The 22,925-nt window shown below is 62.0% G+C and overlaps 2 protein-coding genes across 3 annotated transcripts; both read left to right on the forward strand.

Annotated features, from left to right (window-relative positions):
* The first annotated feature begins 1,187 nt into the window (after positions 1-1,187).
* Positions 1,188-15,954, forward strand: USP2 (ubiquitin specific peptidase 2). 2 transcript variants are annotated; one of them, XM_065651869.1, is made up of 13 exons: positions 1,188-1,463; positions 5,236-6,002; positions 13,269-13,319; positions 13,602-13,725; positions 14,026-14,137; positions 14,217-14,327; positions 14,479-14,543; positions 14,637-14,740; positions 14,814-14,894; positions 15,049-15,127; positions 15,232-15,339; positions 15,539-15,659; positions 15,777-15,954. In XM_065651869.1, exons 2-13 carry the CDS (start codon positions 5,277-5,279, stop codon positions 15,862-15,864), a joined length of 1,770 nt encoding a protein of 589 aa, XP_065507941.1. In that variant the 5' UTR covers positions 1,188-1,463; positions 5,236-5,276; the 3' UTR covers positions 15,865-15,954. The 2 variants fall into 2 exon arrangements, with proteins under 2 accessions (XP_065507941.1, XP_065507942.1); XM_065651870.1 differs by lacking the exons at positions 1,188-1,463; positions 5,236-6,002 and adding an exon at positions 10,123-10,605.
* A 2,069-nt stretch (positions 15,955-18,023) lies between these two features.
* MFRP (membrane frizzled-related protein) lies at positions 18,024-22,748 on the forward strand. The gene is made up of 13 exons (XM_065652179.1): positions 18,024-18,209; positions 18,313-18,424; positions 18,676-18,804; positions 19,160-19,321; positions 19,402-19,645; positions 19,741-19,871; positions 20,019-20,144; positions 20,287-20,372; positions 20,500-20,648; positions 20,833-20,963; positions 21,200-21,334; positions 21,497-21,624; positions 21,703-22,748. Exons 1-13 carry the CDS (start codon positions 18,024-18,026, stop codon positions 21,925-21,927), a joined length of 1,944 nt encoding a protein of 647 aa, XP_065508251.1. The 3' UTR covers positions 21,928-22,748.
* Positions 22,749-22,925: the final 177 nt, after the last annotated feature.

Here is a 22,925-nt window from a genome sequence, read left to right on the forward strand (position 1 = left end):
TGCTGCCCCTCTCCCCCCGCTCCATTGCGGAGGCCCCCACCTCCCCGCATTGTGACCTCAGGGCTGGGGCTGCCCACCATGCTGGCAGGGGGGCAGAGCAGGGTAGGTATGAGCGGGAACCCTGGGGCCCAGCCGTCCTCCGAGAAGGGAATTTCCAGGGCTGGGAGCGCATGTGGGAGCAGGGCTGGATGTGCGTGTGTCCTGAAGCTCCCGTCCCTGGGGTGGTGTGCCTGTCATGCCAGGGTCCTTCTTGCACACCCCTGTGCCTGCGTGCTGCTTGTGGGGCTGCCAAGGGGCCCTGCATCCTCTAGAGCACCTAGGCACTGCTCCCTGCCTAGGGTCAAGGTGCCACCCTAGGAGCTGGGAACCGCAGGGCATCCTTGCCCTTAAGTCTGACACCCCCTAGCATCACTGGTGACCCCTTAGCAGGCTCCCAGCGTCACACCGACGCATCCCTCACGTGGCCCTCCCTGTTTCGGGACTGGAGACAGGCAGGAGGGAGGAAGATGCCACCACGATTGCATCCCTCCTCATTATACTTGGCAGGTGCTCGCTGAGTCACGGCTGCCCAGGTGCCGGCGTACCGCGAGGCTGTGCCGCCCTGGGTGGGTCAGGCGTTGGGGAGCGGTGCCGGGTGGGTACCACGAGGGGTGGGTGCTCCTGTGCCCGCACCATCATCCTGGGTGTCCCCTGCTCACCTTTGCTGCAGGCTTAGGAGGTTCTTCTCCCTACGGCTTGGCCCAGGGAGGGCAAAACTCGGACCACCTTCTCCACTTACCTTGATGCTCTGCTCCAGACCTTACTGGCAGCCATGGGCACCCCCTCGTTCTGCTGCCCTGAGCCCTGTAGCAAGTTGTGTTCCACACCACTCCCTTTCTCAATCCTCTGTCCATCCTTTCTCTTCTGGACCTCCATCTCCCTCCCCAAATCTCTCCCACACTTACCCTCAGTCATCTTTCTTCATTCCCACAGCCCCTGCCACCTCGACAGCCTCCCCGCCGAGCACCCCCTTGCCATGGGCCATCAGCCCCCTTGGGTTCACGTCCCCTTTAAGCCTCCCTGAAGCTGGAATGTGAGAGTAGCATTTCGGCGCCCTGTGAGGTCAGATAAAGACACTATATTTATCTAGCTGGTAACCTGAGCCGTGAATTTCTGCGGTGGCATTTTTATGCGGCCCCACAGCCCTCCAGCTCGGCCCCCTCCAGCCATTGCGTCTGCTCCCTGAAGGGTGGAGGAGCTGAGCTGTGGGGTGGCCCATCCCCTGCGAAGGGTTTGGGTGCTGTCAGCCCCTCGGCATCACTCGCTCTCCTCTGGCCCCAGGGGAAGTGCCCTGTGGGGGCACGCTCGGCTCCTCGCTCTCAGCCCTGCAGGCATCACCCCATGACCAGCTGCTCGCCCCCTGCCATGCCAGCCTCACACCCCTGACCAGCCACCAGCCACCTGTCCCACCGAACCACGCACAGGTGAGTGGAGGGGGTGCTACGGGGACACTGGCCCTGGGGAGGGGGCTGCAGCACCACAGGCTCAGAGGTGCCGGTAAAACTGACCCCCCTCTTCCTTCAGCTGGGTGAAACTACAGGGGAGAGGTTTGCAGTCTCTGCATCTCTGGAGAACAGGTTCAGAATTCATTAATGAAAACTTGGCAGCTCTGTGCCAGCAAGCCCCACTCCCCAGCACCTTCCTCATCCCCCAGCATGGGCAGAGATGTGTGCCCGGGCATTCCCCCAGGGTCCCTTCGTTTTTCCCACCCACAGACCTCAAAGCAATAACATGCTATAAGTCTTACATTAGGGTTCCCCGGGGATGTGGGGTTTTACTGCCTGGGGGGGTGGCTGGGAAGCAGTGAGTAGCAGGTTCTACAGCTGGGTGGGTATGTGTCAGCAGCAAAGAGTGAGTCCAGGGTGATGACTCCTGGCCAGCACGTGTGGTGTGAGTTTAGAGGGTTCTCAGACCCCGTGGCTGGTAGGGGCTGGCCCCAGTACACACCTGTCCTTGGGCAGGTCCAGCTGCTCTGGGATGCGCGAACAGTGAGGGGACAGTGCTGGAGCCAGGGTGGCTCATCCCTGAGTGCTGGAGCAGAGCCACGAGAAGGGTTGCCGGCAGCACCCTGGGGTGCTGGGGTGTCTCTCTGCTGATCAAGAGCACCCCTTCGTGATCCCAGCCCCTTGCAGGGAGGAAGTGCTTTGCAGCACATTCCCTCCAGGTCTGCTCAGGGCAATCCTTCCTAGAGGGAAAAGCAGATACCCAGAGGGATCCTTTGCCTCATCCCCCTTGGGGAATGGGCAGGAGGCTGTATCACGGCTCTGGCACTGTCGGGTGGACACAGAGCCCCTCTACCCCAAACCACTTGCAGGCTGGAGCAGGCAAGGTCCTTCACACAGCGTCCCCCGCTCTGCCTGCACTGTTGCAGAGGGCTGGGTGCTCCCGTGTAACCTCCGTGCGGGGACATTGTGTCTCAGGGGACAGGGGACACAGCTCCAAGCCTGCGTAAGCGAGAAGCAGCTGTGCTGTAACACCTTGGACAGAGCCAGGGCTGTGTAATCTGAGCCTGCCCTGGGGTTCCGCGGCTGCGGAGGGGGACAGCTGCCACCGGGCCACGGGCAGGAAGGCTCCAGCAGAGGACAGTGTCTGGAGAAGGAGCAGTGTGTCTGCTCCTCTGCCTCCAGGGTGAAGGGTTTGCCTCCCAGCTTTGTGCCAGGCTTCCTGTCGGGAAGGCTGCTGGAGCTGGAGGCCAGGAAAGGACTCCCCAGCAGCCTTAACACCCCTGCAACGCCTCAGCTCCCAGGTCCCTGGTGCTGGCTGCTGCCTGGGCACGTGATGGTGGACCGGACATTCCTGTGCCTCAGCTTCCCCTGACACCCTGGGAGGATGACGAGGGTGCAGGAGGCCTGACTCAGCCATGCCAGCCCCAGGGCTTCGCCAGGCAGCAGGAAAGCTCAGCACTATTATGGGCAGGGAGGAGCCAGGCAGGCCAGGAAGGGACGGGAGGATCCGGGGTTTTCTCACACCCCGTCAGCTCCTCTGGCTTCTGGCACACTCTGCTCTCCCACAGCCCTGGGGTCTGCTCTGATGTGAATGGGGACTCCACAGCACAGGAGGTTCTAGCAGATGCAACAGTCTTCCATGGTAAGACCTCTCTTCCCACAATGCTAAAGGGTTAGCTGCTGTGTCTGGGGCAGGTTCCCCTCCACCAGCTCCCGCGTGTCCCCAGGGTATGTGCTGCCCTGCAGAGACCTGTCCTGCTGCCAGGAAGCACCTGCTGCCCTCTTGCTCCCAAGCCACTGTCTCTCCTGGGGGCAGAGATGCCCTGTGCACAGCCACGATGAGCTGCTGCTGGTGCCGGCAGTGGTAGGCACAGTGGGAGGGCATGGGTGCCGCTGGCAGTGGGCGATGGCACGGTGTACCATCAGTGAGCACAGGCGCTGCTGGCAGTGGGTGATGGCATGAGGCTGTTTTGGCACTGAAGCGCCTGTCCTGAGCCCAGATCATCTCTGCTGGCTTTGGGGATAGAAAGCAGCAGCAGCCCAAAGAGAGTCCCTGTGCCAAGCTGCTCTGTGTCCCAACAAGGCAGGAAGCCAGGTGTGGACTCCCTGGGAGTCAAGGGGCTTCATCATTCTCACTGTGGCACCTGTGGGGAGTGCCAGGCCCTTGGCTGGGGTCCCACGTCCCTCTGGGCAAAATTCCCTACTGTGCATGTTGAATCCTGGCTGGCAGAACCACTCCTGGGCTCTCCCAGTGCAGGTGACGGTGGCTGCAGCCTGGCTGGGAAGAGCCAGATGTTTCACCGAGTACTTGCCTGGGAGCAGATTATTCACCCCTCAGTCTCCATTCCCAAACAGGTCTGTGCACTCCGCCTTGCTCTTGCTTGTAAATAGTTTCCTCTCCGGTGTGGGATGGTTGCTCCCTGGGCAGTAACAACAGCAACTGGGATGCATCCGGCTGGCCAGAAAGCTGGGCTGCCAGCCAGGAGGCCACGGTGGCTGGATGGTGCTTCTCACCACTGCCTCCTAAAAGCAGCCCCAGTGTATTTCCAAGCTGGAGTTAGATGGGCAGGGGCGGCTGGGGGAGCTGACACCACAGCCACCTCACCCCCTACCCTAGGGTCTGTGGAGCCAAGAGGGCTTCTCCCCACGATGTGTGGCTCCCTCCCACCACTCCAGTGTCATGGGGATCACTTTTGGCACACAGGCTGTGGCCGCAGCAGGGAGGCTGAGGGCAGCTCCCATTCCCAGGGTGACACTTGCAGAGCGGTCCTGCTGGCTCCCCCAGTCAAGGGGAGCAGGCATGCCTGGTGACTCCTGGGCTCTGTGCAGGAGCCTGGGTCTCCCCCAGGGTCAGGCAGGGAGAAATGCAGTGGTGGCTCCTCTTGACGGGGATCTGGTGCCCATCCCCAAGCCTGGATGCACTCTGTCACCTCCTGGCTTGGAGCTGAGCCAGAGCCCGCCCCAGCTGGGCTGGGAAAAACCTCTGAATCAGGGTCATCTCCTGGGTGACTGGAGACTCTCCGGGCCACATGAGCCACTGTCCTGCCAGGGAAGGGACACCCAGGGAGCCAAGCAGCAACACCAGGACAGAGGAACCGGCTGGGGTCCTGCCCACCCCAGTACCAGCTGCAGCCCCACGACAGGTAGGGGATCAGCCATCAGCCCGCCAGCATGGATGCTGACAACAAACTTTCCTCCAGCTCTGGACAGCCCACGTTTGCAAGCACTGGAGGCTGCTGGCTGCCACACTGCCCTGGCCCGTCTCCAGGCTGGCTCCGCGTGTGCTCTGGGCACCTCCGTCCCTGTCCTCCTGTGTGTTTCTCTCCTGCCTCATATGGGCACCATGCAGCAGAAGCCACCCAGTCCCTGTGGGGACTGAGTGCTGGGCTGTCACCCACCCCTACGGGCTGGTTCTGCCTGGCTGGCGGGGACACAGCAGCCGCCTCACCAGGGGGTGCTGGTATGCTGGGTGCTTCTGGCTGTGCCCCAGGGCTCCGAAGCCACTCAGATGGCAGTGCCAGCTGGACCCTGCTGTCCCAGGCTCTCTGGGAGGACTGGCTGGAGCCATGGCCATACTGCACCCCACAGCCTCCCCTGCACCCTGCATCCCCTGGGTTCCCTCTGTTGCCTGCCCGCCCTTCCCAGGGTCTCTGGGCAAGGCAGAAGGAGCTACTGGGTGCGTGCTGGTGGTGAGAACCCTGTTGTGCTCACTATGGTCTGTGGAAGCTGACCCCAGGATCTTCTCCTGCAGTCAATGCCTCCAGGAGCGCCCTCTGAGCACCATCCTCCAGCATGTCCCAGCTCTCCTCCACCCTGAAGCGGTACGTTGACTCATCCCGCTATGCCGAGACCACCTACAGCAAGGCGCCCAGTGGCTACAGCTCCTACACCTATGGATCCACCCTGGCCACACGCTATGCGGACAGTGACAAAATTGGCTTCAAAACCAGCTACCTGCCCTCTCCCCGGTACCGCCACACAGGGCTTCCCCCAAACAGTGGCTATGACAGCAGCCGGCTGTCCCTGCACCCCGACTCCAGCATCCACCTGAGCCCCACGTACATCCGCACCCAGACCCGGTCACCCAGCAGTGGGCTGAACGGGGGTGCGTGCTACCCCTTCTCGGGGGTTCCCATCAGCCCTTCAGGCTACCTGCCCACCACATCATCTCTCAGCCGTCGTAAATCCATCAGCCATTCGGACCTGGCACTGGAGTTTTCAGGGCTGCACACTTCAGACAGCACCTACGTGCCCACCTCCAGCCCCCTTAGCACCCGGGACCGCCAGGAGCATGGTGCCCTGCAGGATCTCTACCAGGCTGCTGCACATTCTGACTACGTCCGCAGCTACCTGGATGGCTATGGGAGGAAAAACAGCCTCAGCAACCTCCCGATGAGCCCCCTCAGCCCTTCACAAGCTGGCCTTGGTTCTGCCCTGCCGCCCTCGGGCACCCGCTGCTCCAGCCAGCCCTGCGAAAGGAATGACGGCTACTGCGACATGACTGCCCGGGACCCCATGGTACGTGACACCTGCTGGGGCTGGGGGAAGAAGTTGGGCTGTGGTGGGTTATCTGGTCTGTGCCCACTTGTGCTGAGCCAGGGAGCCTGAAGCACCTTGCATGCTCTCCCTGGGGATCTCGGTGCATTGCTCTGTGCCTCAGCTTCTGCGTCTGTGCCATGCAGGGCGGCTGCTGGCCGTTCAAGCTACTCTTTCTGGCACAGCTTGCTGAGCCAGAGCTGCTGTGACAGTCATGTGCGGGCAGCTGGGTGTCCTCTGAGGGGCTGTGCTCACTGGGAGCACAGCTCAGGGGACTCCCTATGGGCGCCTTGTGTGCATGTGTGCGGGACAGTGGGTGATGGTACACGCAGGCAAACTCGGACCTCCGTGCATGCAAACCTGCACAGGTGCACACCATGCAACGTGTCCCCACACAGCTGACTGTGCCCACACCCCCTGCCCTCTACTCCCTCCTGGCCCCAGCCCAATGTGGGCCAAAGCAGGTTTCCTGCTGCCTTGTCCCAGCTAGAGAAGGTGACATGGCCAGGCTGGGCACTTCCCCCACTGGAGACACCCATCTGGGAAGGCTGGTTTGGCTGGTGCTGGGTCTGGCACAGTGACTCGGTGTCCAGCTGTCAGTCAGGTTTTTCACTGGTGCCCTGTGATGTTTGATGCCTGGCACAGTCTACCTCTGTCATCCTGGGGCCCTGTGCCTCAGCCTCCAGCATGGCCCATGACAGCCAAGGAAGCAGCAGCTTCTGCATGGCAGTGGCTGCTCTGTACAGCATAACACATGGTGGCAAGCGCCTGGTGCCCTAGGCATGAATTGGTGCTGCACCATCTCCAGAGCCTCAGCCCGGGCCAGGAGCAGGCATCACACATGCAGCCCACCTCAGGCGCACAGGGGAGCAGCCTGGTAATTTTCCACTTGGGTTTCTTTCCAAGATCTGGTCAGACTCTGCTCGTGTTGTCTCCCACTCTCCAGCCAGCCTTCATTTACCCATGGTGGAGGTTGGTCTGCCCCGGCGCAGGATCTGACCTGCCCTTTGCTTCCCTGTGGTTCTGTCCCACCATCGTCCACCAAACCGGGAGGATAAGGGCTGGAGGATACTTTTCTACTTCCCTGTGAGCTGGAGTGGAAGTTTTCCCTCTCCAGCCAGTACCCCATGTCCCTCCCTGAGTAAATGGCTGTAGTGGCAGCCTGGAGGTCTGGCCCATGCCCTTGGGCCGGGGAGATACAGCTGGAGGCATGGGATAGGGAGGAGAAGCATCTGCTCCTGCCTGCCATATGTCTGCGGCTGGGGCTTAGCAGGAAAGGTCTTTCCCCGTCCCTCTGGAGCACGGGCACTCACTAAAGCCCTCACCACCATGGCTAGGGCAGGGGTCCCCACCCTCCGGTTCCCAGACGCTGCTTCCAGTGTGGGTGCTAGCCTGCTGCCATGGGATGGCCATGAGGCAGGAGGGGCTGTGCCAAAACCACAGCCTTGTGATCTGCATGGAAACATAGCTGAGGACTTTCCAGCCAGGGCTGATGGGTGGCAAAGGTGAGCAGGGCTTGGCAGCTGGGACAGGGTGCTGGGGTGAGCACCCATGCTGGGGCAGGTGGAGAGGCTGGATTGGTGACACTGGCTCAGGTTTCCTTGGTGTATTGATGGACACACCTGCTATTTTCCACTCCTGTTCTTTTTTTCCTTCCTTTCCCAAGCCAGGAAGCAAACATACCAATCATAAAACAGACTCGGGTGCCTGCGGTCATGGCAGGTGCCGGAAACGAGCACAGGTTGCAGCCCCAGCACTGCCATTGGTTCTGCCCCATTACCCAGCCCTGAGGGCAGTGCCAGGAGCACACGCTCCCGCTGGAGCCAGTGCATGGTGGGGCTGGCTCAGTGCTTCTTCCCATCCCTTCTTCCCCAGTCGCCTCCTGCCTCGGCATTACATGAACTGCCATCCAGAGGACTTTGCAGCCAGGAGGCGAGGGTGCCTGCATTTTTCCTACCCACACCATCACTTTGTGCCTCAGTTTACTGTCCTGCAGGGCAACGGGAGACGTGTGCAGCTGCGGTGAGTGGCCGTGCCTGCCCAGCCGCCGGCTCCATGCAGGGCTGTGCTGGCTCCTGGGAAGGGCAGGCTGGCGAGGGGCAGGACCGGAGCTGTGCCGCCCCATTAAACACCCTGGGTGAACATAGGGTCAGAGGGCTACAGCCACCCACAAAATTGCCAGCAGCTCTCCGCAGTCCCATCCTGAGCAGCTGACATCTCTGGCCTGCAGCCAGTCCCAGCCCTGCCTGCCTTCAGGGTGCCAACCAGGTCTGTGGCAACCTCTGCCCATGGCAGAAGGTCACCGCTGCAAAGGGGACAGCTCAGGGCAGGGAGCTGGCTCTGAGCAATGCCATTCCGCTGGGGCTCCCCTTCTCTCTTCTGCTCCAGCCTTGCCCCAAGATCTCACATGCTGCTCTGGCTGAAGGGGAATTTGGTCCTTGTCCCAGGGTGTCCAATGTCACCAGGGAACAAAGTTCAGCTGAACACCACTCCTCTTGCCCTGGAACTGTCTCTGCCAGCATGGTACATCGCCAGGGAGAGTGCTGCACCAGCACCCTGCATGGTGCTTGGAGCAGGCTGTGCACTGGGGCAAATCCTGCCCCCAGGCCACCCACCAGGCTTCAGGGCAGGATGGTAGGAGCCCTGGGTGGTGTGCATAGCACTGGTACAGCAGTACACACATTGGAGAGCTGTGTCATGGCCCCAGGGCCCAAGATGTGACCTGCAGGTGCTGTGGGAGTGCGTTGCAGGGCACTCACGCAGTCTGCGCAAGGCTGGTGGGGTGCACACCCCCATGTGCACACTGCGTCCCTGTATGTGTACAGTGTACACACCACGGGGTGTGTATACATATACACATGCATGCACACGCAAGCAGGGATTATGACTAGCATCCCGCTGTGATGCAAAGAGCTGTGGCCCTGCAGATGAATAACGCTGCAAGATGCCTCCTCAGATATTTTTGCTGGTTCCAAAAATAGTCTCCCTCCCTCCCCGCCCCGTCAGCCCCTCCACTGGCTGTGTCGAGCTTGCTCGGCGGACAGGGGAGGCTGCATATGCGGCAATTAGGATTCAGACAGCAGCCACTGGCTCTGGCTGGGGGTGTATTGGTGGGGGCTGGAATGGGAGAAAAGCAGCTTCTCCTCGGTGCCGCCAGTCCCCCAGTGAGGCTGGAGGCTCTGGCTGTCCTTGGAGCAGCCAGACTGCACTCCCTGCCTTGGTTGCCCATGGAAATTTCCCTGAGGGTTGAGTAAGACACCTGGGCATGCAGAGCAGTCACAAGCCTCCGTCACTCACCCTGCTGCGGTCAGAGGGGTGAAACAGAGGGAGATGCGGGACTGGAACGCAGGACACCCGGGCTCCCTGCCAGATTTCACATCTGCTCTTGCTGCAGGAGAAGAGCTGGAGCCCTGCCGGCTCCCTGCCTCAGTTTACCCAGTGCTCAGAGAGGGGACACCATATGGGGTCTTTGCTCCACGCAGGATTTGCAGGGAGTTTTTCCCCAATGAAGGAAGCAAGGCACTGAAATACTCTCTGAGCTTGGTGCAAATACACCCCCCAGAGCGGGGGGAGGCTGTGCACTCACTGTCTGCTGCTGATCAGTTCCCTCAAAATGGCACTGCCTGGGAGCCTGGCACTAGCGCTACAGGGAAGGCATGTGCCCGAGAGCCCTGCAACCCTCTCAGACAGCCATCAGCCTCTGGTTATAGGCACTCCAGTCACCCATATGCTCTGCGAGTGTCCCAGTTTTATTGAGCCACTTTTGGCAAGTGAGCCCCGGCTGGGGCAAACCCTCTGTCTTGCCAAGCACCCACCCATCTCTCGGGCCAGCACCGTGCTGGCGGCACAGCGTTCTCCGCTCCCGGGGAGCCAGTCCCGTCAGTCCTGCACCCCAGGAAGGGGCAGCGTGGCGGGGTGGGGGGGCCCACCCTGCACTAAGTGCCCTCCTGGCCCCGGGATGCCAGCGCGGTGCCAGCGCCCGGGGGTCGGGGCAGCGCCGCTGCCGAGAGCTGCCGGGCTGCGGCGCGCCCGTGGGGCGGAGGGGGCGGAGGGCTGCACCGGGGCGCTCCCCGCATCCCCGCCGGAGTCCCCAGCGGCTCGGCGTGCGGGGAGCGCGGCCGCGGGCACCGCCGCCCCTCGCGGGCCCCCCTGGCTGCCGGCGCGGCTGTACCACGCGGTGCGGCGGGGGCTGGCCGTCACGGAGCCCGGCTGCCGCCTCTCCACCCATTTGATGTCAGAGCCGCTCAGGTGCCGTCAGCCCCAGAGCCGGCACCGGCTCCGGCACTGCACGCCTGAGCACGGCGCTGCTCCAGCGAGGACGGGCGCCTGACCCCCTGCCCCAAGCCTCAGCCGGCCCGAGGCAAGGGGTGCCCGCTCGGCACCCCGCGGCATTCCCCCATCCGCGGCTGGCCCTTGTCGTCTGGCTGTGCCCGCAAGGGCCATCATGAGGGACTCCTACACGGTGACGCTGCCCGAGGAGCCCCCTGCGCTCCCCGACCTTCACAAGGAACTGCGTCCTCGTACCTCCATGCCGGGGTCCTTACTGGTCTCCACCTTCGTTGGGCTCGTCCTCAACAAGACCAAGGTATGAGCCCTGCAGCTGCCTGCAGCCCCTGCCCTCCAGCCTGGGGACAGGGAAGGGGCCATGGGGAGGAGGCAGCCCCTGTCCTCACTGGGGAGCATGGGGTACCTCGCGGCATCCCCCTTGCTGGAGGATGGGGTGCCTTGGGTTGTGTGCCTGTCCCAGCTGGCTGGGAGGCTGGGGTGCCCAGTGTCCTGCAAGAGGGGCAGGGAGCAGGTGAAAGCATGTGTCAGGACACCTGGGTCCTTCTCCCAGTCCTGCCCTGCGGTGACCTTGGCCAAGTCCCCGTGCCCCAGCCTACCCGCTTCAAGGAAGGGGGTCCTGGCCACACTAGCCCCTTGACAGTGTCACCAGACCGAGCTGGGTTTTCCTGGAGCCAGCCAGATCTCCCTCTGTGGGAATGGCAGAGACAAGGGGCAAGGAGGGCACAGCCTGGGCACTTATGTAAATATGTCTGCTCTGGCTCTTCTGCTGCCCCAACAGGCACTTGGCATGTGGACCTGGATGGGGCAGGACAGTCTGGATCTTGTCCCTTGTCCCCATCCCCTGTCCCCGTCCTCCTGCAGTGCAGCCTCAGGGACTCGCCAGCCGCTGCCGCGTGAGCCAGCTCTCCTTCTCCTCCTCTGAGCAGTGCCGTGTCCTAGATAAAGCCCTGGACGGGTGAGGGGGATTAGCTGGAGTTGAGTCACCCAGGGAAGGGAAAACAGGGGGAGTGTGGGAGGGCGGGAAATAAGACCTCAGTGCACACAGGTTTGTGCCTTGGTATGGGACTGCCTGGTTTCCCCTCACCCCAGCCCTGGCCTGGGCTTGTTCCAGGCTCTGGGTGGGCAGCCTAGGTCCTGGCCTGGCCAGGCAGCGGGTGAGTGCCAGGTCTGTGGGGAGGTTTGCACCCACATTAGTGGGACACTCCAGTCCCTCCTAGCACATGGCAGGAGCTGCCCAGCCAGGGCAGCTGGATGAGCAGTGTCCTGGCGGGGATGACTGTGGCACATTGGGGCAGCTCCCAGGAGCTGCTGCTACCCCCCTGACACCATGACCTTCCCTGCAATAAGCGTGGGGACATGAGCAGCACGCCCTTGGGGGGATGGTCCCTTCAAGGGATTGGGGCACAGACCCGCTTCTCTGGCTGCCTGCTCAGCCCTGTCTGCCCAGGGAGCAGAGTCAGGCCAGTTCCTCCAGCCACGTTGTTGCACTGACCCACCACAGCCTGCTGGCACCCCTTGCTCAGCTGAGCCTGACCCCAGCCTGGAGGTCCTTGCCTGGGAATAGATGATGGGGTTATCTGGCACTTTTGCAGAACCACCCCCAACGGCTGGGGTAACCTCTGTGTGCTGCACGCTGCAAAGGCACTTGCAGGGCACACAGGGTACCTGGTCAGTCTGGTAGAGCCGCGTGTGCCCACACAGGGCAGCCACGTCCCCGTTGATGCTGGCCCCCCGTGTGGTGGGTGATGCCTGCACTGTCGCTAAGGAGCACGTGTAACTGGATCTGGGTTATTTTTGGCTGCTGTCAGGGCTGGGTGCTCAGCACCTCCCACACATGCACCAGCTGCTGCTATTTAGGAGCTGCTGGGCCCCCTCCACTCCTCTCTTCCTCCCCCTCCTTGTGCTTGGAGTGGGCAGCTGGGGTGTTTGCCTGAGGATCCTTAAAATCTGGTTAGCTGGAAGGGCATGATCAGCAGTCTGACCTGATAATCCCTGTCAGCCCTGGACCCTGCTCCGCCGAGATTCACCCCACTACTGTCCTCTGTGACAGGCTCGCATGCAGGGCTGGGAGCAGGACCCTTGGGTTGTCACCGCTCATCCCCACCAGCACCTGGTCCCTCAGTGGGAGAGGGGTGGGCAACCATGTGGCACCTCAGATCCCTCTGCACTCTCGGTCTCTCCAGCAAAGAGTGGTGATGCCTCTTGGCCCCAGCGCCTGGTTGCCTGTGCCTGTCTCTTCTTGGCTTGAGCCTGCCTGGCTCAGGGAGTACCTGTGGACCTGGAAGAGCCCCACAGCACAGGTGCAGCGCAGCCAGGTCAGAGGGTGGTTGGGAGGGCACCGCTGGGTGTGCAGCCCCGTCCTTCAGGCTCACTGACGCAGGGCTGGGCTTGCACTTTCCCAGGTGGACTTTATCCTGCAAAACAGCTGTGCCAATGCCTGGGCTGTGCTTGTGCAGGGTGTCCTGGAGGGGTCACCCAGAGCGGACAAGGTGGGCAGTGGTGGGGCACTGTGTGCCTCCTGCAGCTGGAAGGCAGGCATCAGGCACTGCAACCCCCCAGCATCCTGGGGCACAGGGTTGGCAACGGGAGACAGCAGGGGTGGCTGGCCTGGCCTTCAGCCCAGGGCATGGGGCAGCAGTGTTACCAGGCAGGGAGGACTTTGAGCCCTGCTCATTGTCTCACACTGGGGAGCTGAGCAGCAGCAACCGCGCAAGTAGGATGGGTCAGGCCGGTGATGACTTCCTACCGGGTCCTTGGCCATGGTCCTGCATGCGGCCAGTGCAGAGAGAAGCTGTGGTGCTGGCTCTGCCAATGATGCCTATAAGGGAATAGGGCTTCTGCTTGCACTTGAGGGTCTGGTCCATGTGGATGCTCATGGCACCATGGCCTCACTGGGCTGCCCAGAGGCACAGCTGGCCCCTACCAGGCACTGTCTCAGTCCTGTTCTCTCTCTCTCTGCAGAGCTCCAAGGCAGTGCAGGGGCTGACCGGCTTGCGAAACCTTGGCAATACGGTGAGTGCTTACCAAGGCACCTGGCTGCACAGCTCCAGCTCACCCAGTGCTCTTCTGTGGGCACATCTGTGGGGCAGTGGGGAGCTCTGTCCCTTCACCTCACCCTTAGCATCCACACCCTGACGACTCCCTGCTCCTGATGATGCTGCTGGAGGAAGGACTTCCCATGCTCTGCACTGCTTCATCCCCATCTTCTGCCCACCCACCCCAGGTGTCCCCTTGCCACTGCCTGCCTCCCTCTGATTCCTGTTGCCATGGTTTTTTCTCTTCTGCCTCCCCCAGTGCTTCATGAACTCCATCCTGCAGTGCCTGAGTAACACCAAGGAGCTGCGGGATTACTGCCTGCAGAACCAGTACCTGCGGGACCTCAATAACAACAGCCGCATGCGCACTGCACTCATGTCAGGTAACCATCAGTCACCAGCCCCTGGCACCAAACCAGGCAGGGCGTCCGTGCCTCCTGTCCCTGCAGCACATCCTTGATCCCCTGGGCCACCCTGTGTCCTGGGGGACCCTCACCCTGAGGTTGGTGCTTCTCCTCAGCCTTGCTGGGGCAGGTGCTGTGCTGTGGGTACCCAGCCAGTGGAAGGACCAGGTCCCAAGGGGACCCTGGAGCAGAGTGCTGATCTCTCCTCTGGAGGGCACGGTGAGGACATGCCACCAGGGCTGGCCGGGGATAGCTGTGCCACTGCCTCTCTGTCCACAGAGTTTGCAAAGCTGATTCAGCTGCTCTGGACCTCATCCCCCAATGAGAGTGTGAGCCCCTCTGAATTCAAGACACAGATCCAGAGATATGCCCCCCGCTTTGTTGGCTACAAGTAAGTGTTGTCGGTGTGGGGTGGCGGGGGGGAGCTGGGCCCCTGCCACTACTCACTGGCTGTGCCCCATGTCTTGCAGCCAGCAGGATGCACAGGAGTTCCTGCGGTTCCTCCTCGACGGGCTGCACAGCGAGGTGAACCGCGTGCTCGTGCGGCCACGGGCCAGCACAGACACCCTGGACCACCTCCCGTAAGTGATGGCTGGGCCAGAGGCTGTGGGCGAGCCCCACAGACAAGTTTGCTCCCTGCAAGCGGAGGCATGAGTCCCTCTGGGATGGATCACAGGGTCTGGCATTCCCCAAGCCACACTCAGTACCACTCTGTTTCCCAATTTCTTGCAGTGACGATGAGAAGAGCCGCCAGATGTGGAGGAGGTACCAGGAGAGGGAGGACAGCCGCATTAGTGGTGAGCGGGGCTGTGAGAAGAGGAGGGCAGGGCTGGGCTGGGAATGAGGTTGGGAACCAGGGGTCTCACCCTACTTTGTCCCATCCCCACCAGACCTTTTTGTTGGGCAGCTGAAGAGTTCTCTGACCTGCAGTGAGTGCGGCTACTGCTCCACAGCCTTCGATCCCTTCTGGGACCTCTCCCTGCCCATCCCTAAGGTAAGGGGTCCCTGTCGACCCCTGTCCCCCTGTCCCACACATGCTGTCCCTGACCCACACTGTGCTCCCACAGAAAAGCTACGGGGAGGTGACCCTCATGGACTGCCTACGGCTCTTCACCAAAGAGGATGTGCTGGATGGGGATGAGAAACCGGTACGGGGTGTGGGGCATGGGGACAGGTGGGCTTGCCTTGGTACAAGCTGGGCCCCTTTCCCTGCACACCTGTGTTGCCAGGACTGTGCGCTCAATGCCTGGTGGGGCTGGCCTCTGTTCTCACCTTCCTGCTTGTGCTGTTTGTCTCCAACAGACATGTTGTCGCTGCAAAGCCAGGACAAGGTGCACAAAGAAATTCAGCATCCAGAAGTTCCCCAAGATCCTGGTGCTTCGTATCCTTCAGGCAGAGGGACGGGCCAGGGGCTGGTGCCGGGGAGGGCAGATGGTTCCTCATGGGCTCCCCTTTGTCCCTTGGCTCCTTGACGTGATCCCCCAGACCTGAAGCGCTTCTCAGAGGCCAGGATACGAACGAGCAAGCTCACCACCTTTGTTAACTTCCAGCTGAAGGACCTGGACCTCCGGGAGTTTGCCTCCCAGAGCTGCAGTGAGTACTGGCATCTCCTAGCTGTGTTCCTCGCACCCCCTGGGGTGCTGCAGCCTGCGATAAGGAGCAGAAGCACAGCGGGGTGGGAAGCACAGATGTGCATTGTGCTGGTCCCTTCTGGCCACAGCTCCGTGCTGGCATGTTGGGGGGCACCAGGGCAGCAGCCAGCACTGCTGAGCACCGTTCTTGCCCCCCACAGACCATGCCATTTACAACCTTTATGCTGTCTCCAACCACTCGGGCACCACCATGGGGGGACACTACACTGCCTACTGCAAGAACCCCGTCTCCAGTGAATGGCACAGTTTCAACGACTCCCGGTAAGGCTGAGCATGGGACGGAGGCAGCTTCAGGCTTGGGGCAAACAGGGACCCCTTGCCCAAGACATCCCAATGCCTCGTCCCCATTGCTCACAGCACATCTCCCCATTTCCGCAGTGTCACCCCGCTGTCATCTAGCCACGTCCGCAGCAGCGATGCCTACCTGCTCTTCTATGAGCTGGCCAGCCCATCCTCCCGCATGTAGCCAGCCCTGCCTCCCTGGGGACATGCTGCACCACCCTTACAGCCAGCCCCTCCAGGTTTTGGCCGTTTGCCCCCCAGGTGCAAGATGGAGGCGAAGAGGAGAGAACCTGAGGTGGCTGCAATGGGAGGCTGGAGGTGGCCAGGAGCAGACCCCAGGCAAGGACACTCCAGCTCTGAACTGAGAAGGGCAGCCCATGGCAGGGCAGGGCCAAGGCAGCTCAGGCACCTCCTGATTGCTGGCATTTGGTTTTTACCTTAGTTTCTTTTTTTTTTTTTTTTTTTTTTTATTGTTGGTGTGTAATAAAAACACTGAGCAAGGGACTCTGCGGGCATGGGGCTTCCTGCCCCATTGACAGCCAGAATCTCTGCTGCCTTGGAGGAGCGCCCAGAGCTGGGGACCCAGGAGAGCCTCCCGCATCCCTTCTGGCCTCTTGGCGCTCCCTTTCTGCTTGGCCATCCCAGAGGATTCATGAACTGCTCCTGGCCTCCTCCCGGCGCTTCTGAACCTCCTGGTGAAGGACCCCAGCCCTTCAGCTGCCTCCGTCCTGTCTCAGGCAGCACGTCCCCACCAGCTGCCCCCTGCATACTCCTCAAAACAGCCTGTATTCAGGCCCAGACTTACAGACAGGACGGACGAGAACGTTTTGTGGAATTTACATGTATTTCTAGTGGACTTGCTCAACCTGGAGCACCTCACCGCTTCCTGGCTCTCCAGGGACTTGTGCCGGCGGATGCTTCCAGTAGATTTTTACCTGCCTCCTCATACAACGGTGCCTTAAACCATTTAGGGGAGCAGGAGGCCATTGGGGTTGCACAAGAGTGTCCATCCTGTAGAGGAGAGGGAGGGGAGGACAGTGGCTTTCTGGGACCATCTGCAATCGGGGCTTTCTTCTCCCTGCAACTAGGAGCCCCGCTGGGTACCCAGGGATGTGTGTCCCCACCCACCCTGCTTCTCTGTCCTTTAGCTAGCAAACGCCAGTGGCCTTTTTAGCCTTTTCTCTAATTTATTCTCCTCCCTTTCCTGCCTTGCCTGAGGTGCAGCGGGAGGAGAGATGGGCCCGACCCAGCACAATCCCAGCCCCAGTCTGCAAGGCAGCTACATCCAATCCAGCAACCTGTCCTGCTTTGCCCTCACTGTCCCTGTGGGCACAGGCTGAGCGCTCTCACACCGTGAGCATCCCACCGCCCCTGGAGCATCCCGGGAGGGCTCAAGGGAGGGCAGGCCAGGATGGAGGGGCTGCCCGCGGCAGGTACCGGATGAGGGCAGCGTTGCTGCTTGGCAGGTGGCTTGTTTACTGTGTAAGCAAGGTGGGCAGGAAGTGTCTCAAACACGTGAGACTCACACAGGAATAAATTTTAGCTTGAACAGGGTGCTGTGTACATGTGCTTGTCTGCGGGTCGGCAGGCGGAGGACCATGTGTCCCGCAACGGGAGGTGAACCACCACCAGTGCCAGAGCAGCCTGCCCATGCGTGGCTTCAGGGGTCCAGGGGCACCCACGCCCAGGGGTTTGCCTGAAGCGAGGGAGACATGGGTGCAAGTGGCAGTCTATCTCATCCAGCCACGCGTGCCCAGCTGCAGAGGGAGCCTTTCCTCCTCCTCTGGCCCAGCAGAGCTCTCGGCACTCACACTCTTCACCCCAAACCCCTGAACAATGGCCCCTTTCTCCCCTACTTAGGGATGGAGACGGGCACCGAGGCATTAAGGGGCAATGGGAATGCAGGCAGTTGGGCTCGGGAGCTCGGTGTTGGAGAGGCACAAGGGAAGGAGGGACATGTTCAGCCCAGGCTCCCCGACACAGCCCCTTCAGTGCCACCCTATGCTGGCAGGGAGCACAGGGGCAGCAGGCAAACCAACAGCCCCTCTGTGCACCTGAAAGCAGGGTCCCTGGTGGGACGGGCTCCCAGCAAGGCAGGTGCAAGCATGCCTTCCCCTTTAAGACTCTGGCTCTCCGTGCCAGAGCCTGACCTCGGCTTCCTCAGCTGAGCTGGATTAACGGGGCGAGGGGGAAGGGGCCTGCAGAGGGGGCCGGGGCTGCCAGCCTCCCAGGGCTCCCCACACTTGCAGCAGGGTGGCCATGGCTCTTGAGGCTCTGTGGGGTCCAGCAATGGGGTGGCACGCGTAGGCACAGCTGGCACTGCCACCATCTCTGCGCCGCTGCATGGAGCGGGGGACCCCAAGCCGCAATGGGGGCAGCTGGGGGGGAGCAGGCGGTGGGGCAGGCGGCGGTGCTGGGGGGCAGAGCGTGCTGGGGACGCTTTTAGCCAGGCTGCGCTGGGAATCATCTCCTGCCATGAAAAACTTCACCGAAATCACGCTTTGTCCTGAGGCTCTGGACCACAGCAAGGTAGGGCTGAGGGTGGGGGTGCTACCAAGGGGTCCCCACCTTGCCACCCATAGGTCTCCACAGCATATTTCTCATGGTGCCACCTGTGCTCACTCTCCTGCAGACCGAGTTCTGCAACCCTGTCTTTGAGGGCGAGGAGCCTCAGGCAGCACCAAGCACGGAGCACCCACCAGACCAGGACAGGACCAGCCCCAAGTCATCCCCGGATGGCCTCGGTACTAGCCTGGGGGCTTGTATGCACACACCTGTCCACAGGGCCACCAGGAGCAGCTGCCGTTCTGGGAGTGGGGTGGTGGGACAAGTTCTCTGCAGGGCTCTGGGGCTGCTTAGGGGACCCACTAGCACCCCGGGGACAAGAGGTTGGGACATGACCAGCCAGGGCTCAGCCAGCCATGCAGGGAGGAAGCAGCGTGGGGACATGGCTAGTAGCACCCTGGCTCTGCCTGCTTTCCTTGCCTTCCCACAGGTCGGCAGCTCTGGGGTCAGGCAGGCTGGCAGTACCGTGCTGACTGCAAGTTCACCTGGCTTTGCGTGGCTCTGATGAGTGCCATCCTCCTCTTCCTCATCGCCCTCCTGCTGGGCATCGTCATCCACCGTGAGTGCCCAAGCAGGGAGAGCTGTGGGATGGGGCAGGGGACGCAGAACCAGATCAGAGATGGGCAGGGGCACAGCAAGAGCATCCATCCTACTTGGGACCTCCTAGGGTCTGCCCATCCTGATGAGATGGTGCCCCCCATGCACAGGAGAAAGGGGGATCTCCTTTTCTCCAGGATGTGGCAAGGTCACTGGCCCCTATGTGAGCTGTGTGGGATCCCCTGGGACCTGCACATGTGTGCGGTAGGGTGGGAGCGCAGGACATGGGGCCGGGTGGGCTTCCAAAGCCCCTTCCCTGTACTGCAGCCATCTCTCTCTGCTGGGGCTGAGCTGTCCCTGCTCTTTCCTGGGCACAGAGCTGACAACCCCGCAGCTACCCAGTGCCCCAGCTGCAGCCCTACCTGCCCGCGGCACTGCTGCCACCACCGCAGCACCCACCCGAAGGGACTCCCTAGCCCCCAAAACAGCTGCCATCCCAACCCAGAGCTGGCTTCCCACAGCCAGCACGGCGGCACCAGGTGAGTGCCACGTGGGTCAGTGTGCTGGGGTGGCGGTGCCCTGCAGCACTAGCTCATGCCCACACTGTTGCCCCGTGCAGCTTGCGGCGGGACCCTGCGGGGCCCTGAGGGCTCCTTCAGCTCCCCAAACTACCCCGGCCCCTACCCGCCCGACGCACTCTGCATCTGGCACATCAAGGTCGGCCCTGGCCTCGCCATCCAGCTGAAGATGGAGACCTTCAGCGTGGAGGGCACTGCCTCCTGCCTCTTTGACCGCGTGGAGCTCTATGAAGAGCAGGGGTTTGGCAGCACGAATCCTACCCCGGCTCAGGGGGGCCCAACCAGGTGGGGCTCCTCGCACCCGGGGAATATGGTGGCGCAGTGGGGAGGGGGCAGCATCTCCACGGACGAGCGGTCTCACCCCTTATTGTACCCCCCAGGTTTTGTGGCAACGTGGCCCCCCCAACCTTCAACACCAACTCCAACCACCTGCGTGTCACCTTCGTCTCCGACAGCAGCGTGGGGGCTCCAGGCTTCAGCGCCCGCTACCGCGCCGTGGCCCCCAGTGAGAGTGAGTATCCCCGCGTAGGCGCTGCCGGGACTCCTGGCTGCGGGCAGGCAGCGGGTAGCGCCGGGGGGTCTCCCGTAACACCTGCTGGAGGGGAAGTCGCTCGGTAGGATGCCACTACCAGCCTGGCCATCCCTGCCTGTGCTGCAGAGAGCTGTGCCTGGGACGAGCACTTGTGCGACCAGGGCCTCTGCCTCCACCTGGGCTTCGTCTGTGATGGCTTCCATGACTGCACGGACAAGAGCGATGAGGCCAACTGCAGCCTGAAGCACAAAGGTGGGCCAGCCCCCTACCTGCAGCCCACAGCCCCTGCGGCACCTGGCCAGAGGGCACGGCGATGGGCGCTGGGATGCAGGGGCAGGGGAGTGGGGAAACGGTGAAGGGAGAGGGGCAGGGGGTAAAGCTGCATGTGTGTGAGTCTCTCCAGAGTGCGGGGGACCGCTGACCGCCTTGGAGGGGCACTTCTCCACCCCAGGCCATCCCCAGCCATACCCGCACCAGCAGGTGAGACAAGGGATGCCGGCAGGATGGAGGGGGGAGGATGGTGAGGGCAGGCAGGGAGGAAGACAACCTCTCACTGGGTGCCCCTGTCTGGCTTCACGGGTGTCGCCGGCTGCCTCCTGCCCTGCAGCTGTGCCTCTGGCAGATCTCAGTGCCTGTAGGCCACGTCATCGACCTGCACTTCCACAACTTCAGCCTGGAGTCACACGAGGACTGCAGCTTCGACTTCGTGGAGGTGCACGACAGCACAGGCACAGGCGCCGCCAGCCTCATGGGCAGGTACAGGCACACCCCTGCTACCTCCAGCCCTGCTGCACCAACCTGGGCGCACCTGGCTCGTGTGGCTCAGCTGAGGCACGATGTGGGCTGGTGAGGAAGAGCCACTGGAGGACAGGGTTTGGGCAGGTGTTGGTCAGCCCTGCTGCCCACCCTGGCCCCATCCCTTGCCCCACAACCCTGGCAGGTTCTGTGGCCACCAGGTGCCACCCACCCTGACCTCCTCACGCCACGTCATGACTGTCCTCTTCGTGGCAGACGAGGGAGTAGCAGACGATGGGTTCTTTGCCACCTACCAAGCCCGCAATGCCACAGAGAGTAGGTAGACAAGCAGGGATGAAAGCTGCTCAGAGGGGCTGTGCAGGCACCGTCCTTGGGGGTCTTCAAGGCCAGACTGGCTAAACCCCCAGAAAAAAATGCTCTCGATGAAGAAGAGCGGAGACAGAGGTGGTCAGCACGGGAACAGGCTGACTCCCAGCCTTGACCAGCCTGCTCTCCGTCCATCCCCATGCCCGAGCCCATGTCCTGCTGTGCTGGCCCCTTTCATCCTACAGAGACCTGTAGCCCTGCAGAGTTCTCCTGTGGAAATGGTGAGTGCCGGGCACTGGAGTCTGTGTGTGACGGCTGGCGTGACTGCCCCGATGGCACCGATGAGCTGAACTGTACTGGGGTCTCCTACCCACCCTTTGGTGAGTGCCACCCCTGGGTGCTCCACTCAGCACTCAGCCCCACCTGAGCCCACCTGGCCTGCGAGACACGCTGGCAGCTGCCCTATGGCTGCCATCTGCCCGAGGCGCATCTGGTGTGCATCACTGCTGCTATAAGAAGTGAAGCCCCTTGCCCTGTGGCAGGATCTGTCTGTGAGCCTGTGGAAGTGGAGATGTGCCTGGGGCTGGGATACAACGCCACCTCCTTCCCCAACATCTGGCTGGCTATCCCGGACCAGGAGGGAGCCGCTGAGGTGCTGCAGGACTATCAGGTGAGCTGTCTGGGGGCTGCCTGTGGGTCTGCCCGCACCGCACCACACCATGCCATGCTCACCGCCACTGTCCCACAGACGTTGATGGAGCTCGCCTGCTACCAGCACCTCCGCCTCCTCATCTGCAGCCTCTTCGTGCCCAAGTGCACCCCGGATGGGGGTGTCCTGCAGCCCTGCCGAGCTGTGTGCCTGGCTGCTGAGCTGCGGTGCCAGCAGTCCCTTGGCCTCCTTGGCATCCTCTGGCCCATCAACTGCAACATCCTGCCAGACTCAAATGACCCCATAGAGTGCTTCCAGCCCTGACCCAGCAAGAGAAGAAGAGTAGGGGCTGAAACAGCCTGCCCAGAGCCGTCCCCCTCACCCCAAAAGTCCATCCCATCCTCCTGTTGCAGATACCCGGCTCCTGGGGTGGTCCCTATCCATAGAACCCCATTGCATGGCTCCTCCTTGCCCCTCTGCTCAGCACTCAGCTCAGTGCCTGGATGCCATGGGCTTGTACTGGAGGGGCTTCGCCCATGCAAAGTCCCACTGCCAAGCAACAAGGACAGAGGCAAGAGGGTTGGGTGCTGCGTCTCCATCCTCAGCCATCCCCAGGTGTGTTGGCCAGAGCTGTGCAATGTTCCCAGCCCACTTCTCGGCTTCAGCTTCTCCAGGCTGTGTGCGGTCTCTTCCCAGCAGCCCTCAGGTAGCTGCTAGCCCAGCAGGGGAACATTTAGTGGTCCCCAAATGGGGCAAGGCTGGGCTGAGATGAGCCAGGCTGCAGGCAGAAGAAAAGCCCAGACCTGCCCATGTCCCACAGCCCCAAAGCCAGCAGAATAAACAGCGTGAGCAGCTCACAAACCAGATGGAGCAGGTGGCTCATTTGGGGAGGGTCTGTGTGTGGCTTGTGCCAGATCTGAGGGCAAACTGAGGCATGGGCCAAGGGAGAGAAGCCGGAGCTGCAATGGAGTGTCTGAGCAGGAATGTAGGGTCATAGGAGAAACTGCCTGGCTACAGTGGAGAATATACTGCTGGCTGTGCCCTTGATGGACTGGGGGGCTTGCAGGGACCCAGAGAGATGGATGAATCTCGAAGTGGGTCAGGCTGGTGGCCCTATGGTGCAGGGAGGGGATCCTGTCCCAGCAAGGGCCGTGACCCTGCTGGCTGAGTTCTAGCCATGCTGGCTTCAGGCCACCCTGATGGCCACAAGCCTGTCAACACTCCGCAGCCACAAACCAGCTCCAAGCTGGCCAAAAACAACAGCCCCTTCACACCTTGGGAGAGAGGAGCCAGACAGCTCTCTGCCAGCGTGCAGCCTGGCC

Source organism: Caloenas nicobarica, chromosome 26, assembly GCF_036013445.1.
Source record: "Caloenas nicobarica isolate bCalNic1 chromosome 26, bCalNic1.hap1, whole genome shotgun sequence".
Taxonomy (NCBI): domain Eukaryota; kingdom Metazoa; phylum Chordata; class Aves; order Columbiformes; family Columbidae; genus Caloenas; species Caloenas nicobarica.